The 6,983-nt window shown below is 38.4% G+C and overlaps 1 protein-coding gene across 8 annotated transcripts in view; it reads right to left on the bottom strand.

The window, feature by feature from the left end:
* The window catches only part of ORC5 (origin recognition complex subunit 5), a 151,466-nt gene that overhangs the window by 68,797 nt on the left and 75,686 nt on the right, over positions 1-6,983 (bottom strand). The window contains exon 14 of one of the 8 annotated variants that reach the window (XM_075064589.1): positions 4,636-4,850. The exons of the other annotated variants lie outside the window; for them this stretch is intronic. Coding sequence (XP_074920690.1) covers positions 4,695-4,850 — 156 coding nt within the window. The 3' untranslated portion in view covers positions 4,636-4,694. Of the gene's footprint in view, positions 1-4,635; positions 4,851-6,983 lie in introns of those variants that run through there. 8 annotated transcript variants of the gene reach the window in all.

Below are 6,983 nucleotides of genomic sequence, written 5' to 3' on the forward strand. Positions count from 1 at the left end.
AGATGCACTATTATGTTCTTTGTTCTCATCTGCAGAGGGGATGAACAGATTATTTATCTCCAAACAATAGGAGTTCGTGTACTACAGTGCAGATTTTTTTTTTTTTTTTTTTAAATCTGGAAGGCAATCACTAACAAGCTTCAGCTGGAACTGCTTGATGTAAAAAAAGTGTGAACTTGTTCCTCGACTAATAAATGATGTTCCTTCCATTAAGAAAAATAAACTAAATTTCCAAATGGACGGTTTTGGTTTTTTAAAACACAATTCTATATTTAACACTGTTAGATGCTATGTATTGCATATTGAACAGTATATTGAAATAACTATTTTTTTCATATAGTCTTAATTTTGCAAACGTTTAAAAACTTATAAGTAACACCAGGAGAAAATAATAAACAAGGTAATCAGTATACGAAACATCCTCCACGCGACACCTGATGCAGTCTCAGGTGATGCCACAGTATGAAAGAGTACTTAGTGTTATATTCAGAGGGCCACAATGTGCTATATTTATGAATACATATAATGAACATATTGCACTGAAGCAGTTAAGCCCTGTTGTGAAGATTGCTAGCCTAAACATTCATTTGCTTTGAAAGCTTTTTTTTTAATCTGACTGACATATCTTTGAAAAGATCAATCATATACTATATTCTGGCATTCTATACCATAATACTTAATTAAAAATCCAATATATTGTGCGCCCCTCACAAAACTGGTACAAAAAAACAATCCTCTATCATAATGTTCATACATAGGCAAAACATAAGTAAGCCAATGCAAAATTTGTTTAAAAAAAATATTAGCGGAGCTAAGAAACTAAAACTAAGGAAGGGAAGACTTTCAAGATAGGTCAACTTTTAGGATTAATAACCTTTGACAGAATGTTTACCATTGAAACTGACTAATTCTCTGTGCTTCCATACAGACTGTACCAGCATTAAAGTTCTGTCCCCTAGCATCCTTCCTTCCATTATATCATAAGCTTTTCTTCTGAAAATCTGTTTATATTAACAATAATTTCAATCTTTAGGAGAGGGCTGAAAAAAACCCAGATCACATCTTTTCTAAACCACTGAATGTTTAGAAAAGTGCAATTGTACAATTGGACTCTTGTCACTGGAGACTCCTTGGGATAGGGATTGTCTACATTTAAAGTGTACTGTACACAGTGTATCATCAATGTTTAACGTGTGATAATACAGCCATCTATTATCTCACTTTTGCAAAGTCACATACAAGCCTTAGTGTAATGTAAAGTTTGAATGAATTCAGCTTTCCAGTTAACAAATGATATCATACGCAGTAAGTAAGAAAGGCTACTGAAGACTCCTTGAGTATATAATCACAAGCGTCAAAATAATAAAAAGAAGCAAGATATTAAGGTTTGCAACTACCTGGAGAGTCATACAGCATCTTTGTCCCAGGAACGTTTGGAGATCCGTGGCAATTTTCTACCTACTAACCAAACCAGGGGTTCAGAAATTTGCTGCTCTAAATTATTAGAAAGGAATTTTTCTTTTTAATTTAGCTTCTGAGTAAGGCAATACTTTTATATTTTAGGAAACAGACAGCAAAATAATATATCTAAAATTAATCACAATACTTTAAAATCTAATTTACACCATTCAACAAAATATGGCTCAGACCAATTTTTCCCCAAAGAAAAACTTTGTTTTTTAAACCTATTAATACTACAGAGTTTATTAGTAGCTGCTTCTCCATGGCTTTAATCATAAAACATTATTTTGACTGAGATCTGAGTCTAGGCTTTTATTTTATTCACAGCCATGCTGAGGCTTTAAGTTGTTTAGTTAGTTATTTGGTTAAAAAGTAGTATTGCCTGCTCATTTTCTTTGGTTTAACAGCAGGCTCTCAAGCTGCCATACTCTGTTGAAGTGCTAACCCATGATTCCACGCTGTGTTCCATACACAGTTCCTCATTTTTGCTTACACATTTCTGCCAGATGTGTCTAATAATCAAGAAAAGTCATAAGAAATTATGAGAAAATAAGTGGGCAAGAGGGGACAGTTGATTTACTGCCTTCCTTTCTTATTTCCCTTACACTTATTAGGGATTTTCTTGATCTTTAAACAAATATGGCACAAACATGCACACACATGCATACACATGTACAAGGAACATAGATAGTGGTGACCAAGTGCAATAGTACAGATATACATATTTAGTGGGGTATTGTTTCTTGAATACACCTGCCAATAGTAAAAAGAACTGTCCTCCTAATAACTCAACTGTGATGAGCATGCAGCAACCATGCAGCTTGTTCTCGACCACCAGGCTGCAGTCATAGCCAGGGACTCTGAGTGATGTACAAATGACAGATTCCCCGATTGTGTATGAGAGTCCATTAGCATGACACAGCTAAATCCACCACCCTTCCCCACCCAACACAGCAGACTCAGAGGTAGGGAGGTATTGGCTCGGCCAGTAGGGGAAAGAAAACCCTTAGTCCCTTTAAAGATTGCATCCTCCTCCTCCTTGTGGGGACTCAGCTTCCTCATGGGCTTAAGAAGGTGAACTCTGAGTGACTGGTAGTTAGAATGGTGCAATAAACTGATTGGCTCCTGTGCAACCCATGGAGAACGCATATAAGCTCTTTCCTCTGCCCAGGGTGCCATTCTGACCTGTGAAGAAAAGCTACTGCCCTAGGATTAAAGTAGGAGTTGGTGTGTTTGAACCTTGCTCTGGACTTCATGATAGTCACCTTTTTGGTGCTATGAAGGAATTTTTCTCTCACTATCAGATTGGCCTCAGTATTGTGGGTTTATTGGGTATTTTTGCCTTCCTCACAGCAGTCCAGAGAGCTGAACTGTAAAATTCATTTTGTCATAACTTGGCAGATATCTAGCAGGATCTCGTTCCCTGAAACTGGAATTGGAAGCAAATTAGTAGATGTTCTCCTAAAATGTAGGGAATATAGTTGGGACTCCTAATATCTGGTACAGCAAGGAGAGATTGCTCTCTTCACCCATCCCTTAACCCTCGGACCAAGAGAGGACAGTGGGATCCAGCACCAGTGCTGGGACCAGTTTAACACAGTGTGGGGGTGTTAATGGCAGCCCTCTACCAGGTGGTACCAATTACAAAGAGGGTATGATCCTACACTGGATGAGTTATTGCAGGATGATTCACAGATGCATTACTTAATAAAGTTGTGGCCTAGTTAAACCACATTCCTGGTATCTTGTCATTCTTCTTGCAGCAACCGAGACAAATATATTTTTGTCTAAATACATTAACCCTAAAAACTGCACACAGATATAAATTTTGTTTAAGCGTAGTTCTACTTTTACTTGGAAGACCTATGATCTGACCATGCTCAGAGTGAGTGTCATCTTTGTATTTAAATCTAGGGCTGGGAATTGAAAGATTACCTATATATCTGTATCCCAGCAGCTATAGCACGGTGGAAACTCTCAAGGCAAAATAAATTGTTACGAATTAAAACTGGGGGAGAGCATCTTTAACTTTTATAATCACCTCACTTTTGAAAGCTTAATATTTCATCCTCAGTGTTGAATTAACACGTTTCTATATATTGGGGGGAGGAGGGGAATCCCCATGTGTCAAGTCCCTCAGGCACACACGGCAACTAGAAATAGTGTACAATTTTGAGGGCAACCGCAGCAAAATATTTCCTGACTGGAAAAAAGTTAGTGATATTGTTATATAATGTCCAAATTTGGAGGCATGATCTACGTAATTCTTTCTGGGGTGGGTTTTAAATTTCTATGAGCTTACGAACTATTTCTAAGCAATAGAAAACAAGAAACCTCATTTCTATACAAAGTAATCTCTATTGAAAACCAGAATCGTCTCCAGGTTCTGAACACACAACTCAGTTGAGACCAAGATGCAGCAGGATAAAAATGTATTTGACTCCCACACCCCAACACATTTCCCAAATTTACAATAAATATTTCAGTAATCTCTGGTGAAGTTTTAGCAGTAGCTCTGCCTTAAACTGCGGAAGGGAGGGGGATGAGCAAGATCTTACTGTTCCCTCATGCAAAAGAGCACTTCCAAACCAGTAAAAAGAAAAAAAGGAACATATTTAAAAAAAAAAAAAAAACCAAGTTGGCACTGTCTTTTTTAACTAAATTTTAAAAACCCAGAAACCAATGGGGACTCTGTCTATAAACAAAAGGGTATATTTTGATTTTTGCTTTTAAACCCGTTTTCAAAATTTAAAGTTTTTTCTGTTTTCCGGTAAGGCCCTTTGAGGAAAAGCCACCACCACCGTGTATGCTTTAGCCAAATCCTCCCTATCTGTGAGAATGTCTGCATATTCCCTTTTCATTTTCAGCTGCTCTTTTGCTGCTTCTGTTACACTCAAAGAGGGCTTGGAGTAAAACATGCACAGGAGCAATCCCTGGAGCAGTGCATGAAAGTGATGGCATCATGCTAGAACATGAGAAAGGAAGTGCAACTGATCAAACAGAAAAGATTGAAGCTGACTGTACACTAAGTGCTGTCAGCTGAATAAGAGAAAAACAAAGAAAAAGGAAATATTTGTTCTTTTTTTATTTACAAAAAATCAATCATTTAAGCTGTTAGAAATGTGATTTTTAAAAGCTGACCGTGTCCCTTTAAGATTGTACTGTGTGACTGGCCTAGTAGTAGAATAACAACACACCAAAATCAGGCATAGGAAGAGATTTGGAAATCTAATTTAGTATACCAGTGAGACTGAGCACCACAGAGTGCTGCTACCTTTGGTCTCCTGGGGGAGGATATGCCACAGTAAAAAGAGCACTCCAGCTGACCTATTCATCAGAGGAACGGGCAACAAGCATGATTCCTTCCAATCTGTATAGCAGGTGCCACACTTTGTCATCAAGAAAAAAAATGAGGGATAAAATATAAACAAAAAACATCAGATATTCTTCAGAGAACAACAAGATTTATTTAAATTACCCTTTTAAGCAGCTGGGGTCAGGGAATGAGTCTTAGTAAACTCTGTAAATTGCTACATAAACCTACAGTGCTATATAAATAATTAATATATAAAAATGAGCTATTCCCAAATCCAATCCACTTGAGAAAATGGAGAAAATAGAACATATTTTTGATGCTTCTGTAGAGGACAGTTTGATTTTTAAGCAGTGTCCCTTTGGCTCTGTCTTGCTGAAAGCATGTTAAATATGCTGTTTATTTTTTTTTTTTATGGAGTCACGTTAAATTAGCATTTAGCATAACAGTCTTTAAAAGGAATAACTATAAATATGAAATATATCCTTTTTCAAAGTTAAAAGGCTCAAACTCCAGCGCCGTTTCATTTGGAATTATATCCATTGCTTTGCCATGTTAGAAAGTTCCCCCTCTACACTTGAATCCCAGAATATATATATTTTACAGTTTGCACTCATTTTATGAGTAATACTCATGGCAGGCCTGTAGAAATTCAGTTGCTTTTGCTGGTCTTAAACACACAAGAAACACGGAACAAATGAACGACAAACTTTTTATATTGCATGCTCACGACTTACGAAATGATTGACAACAGAAACAAACAGAAAACATCTGGAAATAGTGGGAGGATACAGGGTTTTAGCAGAGTTCTAGTTTCCTAATACTACTCCACTCAGAAATAAATGCATATGATTCCTATTTTGAATTTAACCCAATCGGGGGGATAGCAGACATCTTCATTTTTGGATCTAAACAAACATACTCCTTTCAAATTACCAGCATAGTTTGTTCTACTATAATACTATGTGATAGTATAAAGTGAAAACACAAATAAAATCCAATTCTATTCCAATCATTTTTCAACTATAAACACACTTTATACTTACACCTCTACCCCGATATAACACAACCCGATATAACATGAATTTTGCTATAACGTGGTAAAGCAACGCTCCGGAGGTCGGGGAGGGTCTGAGCACTCCAGCAGATCAAAGCAAGTTCGATATAACACGGTTTCACCTATAATGCAGTACGATTTTTTGGCTCCTGAGGACAGCGTTATATCAGGGTAAAGGTGTATTGTACATAGAAGGGTACATGTCTCTCCATTTCTACACATTTCTTTACTCTAATATTTGTTACAGTTATTATTTATACAAGGTAGTGCTCACAGACCCAATTGTGCTCTTTTACCATGGTATACTCTATTTTGCTGACTGCCATAAAACTTACACAGTAAAAGTCAGCCCTCACACCAAAGCCTTTAGTCTAAGGACAGTGACTTCAATGGGCTTATTGATATGATTAAGTTATATGTGTGCATAAGTATTTGTAGAATCAGGACCTAAATTAAGGCGACACACTAAGGGTATGTCTACACTACAGGATTATTCCCATTTTACGTAAACCGGTTTTGTAAAACAGATTGTATAAAGTCAAGTGCACGCGGCCACACTAAGCACATTAATTTGGCGGTGTGCGTCCATGGTCTGAGGCCAGCGTCGATTTCTGGAGCACTGCACTGTGGGTAGCTATCCCGTAGCTATCCCATAGTTCCCGCAGTCTTCCCCGCCCATTGGAATTCTGGGTTGAGAGCCCAGTGCCCGACAGGGCAACAATCATTGTCGCGGGTGGTTCTGGGTACAGCCTCACCCCTCCCTTCATGAAAGCAGCAGACAACCATTTCGCGCCTTTTTTTCCTGGGTGAACTGTGCAAACGCCATAGCACAGCAAGCATGGAGCCTGCTCAGATCAATACCGCAATCGTGGACATTGTAAACACCTCGTGCATTCTCGTGCAGTCTATGCTGAACCGGGACCTGCAAAGCCAGTTGAGGAGGTGGCGGCGGCTACGGCAGTGTGGCGATGAGAGTGATGAGGACATGGACACAGAATTATTTCAAACCGCGGGCTCCTGCACCTTGGAGATCCTGCTGGTAATGGGGCATATTCTAGCCATTGAACGCCGATTTTGGGCCCGGGAAACAAGCACAGACTGGTGGGACCGCATAGTTTTGCGGGTGTGGGACGATTCCCAGTGGCTGCGAAA

Source organism: Chelonoidis abingdonii, chromosome 1 (genome assembly GCF_003597395.2).
Source record: "Chelonoidis abingdonii isolate Lonesome George chromosome 1, CheloAbing_2.0, whole genome shotgun sequence".
Classification (NCBI taxonomy): Eukaryota; Metazoa; Chordata; order Testudines; family Testudinidae; genus Chelonoidis; species Chelonoidis abingdonii.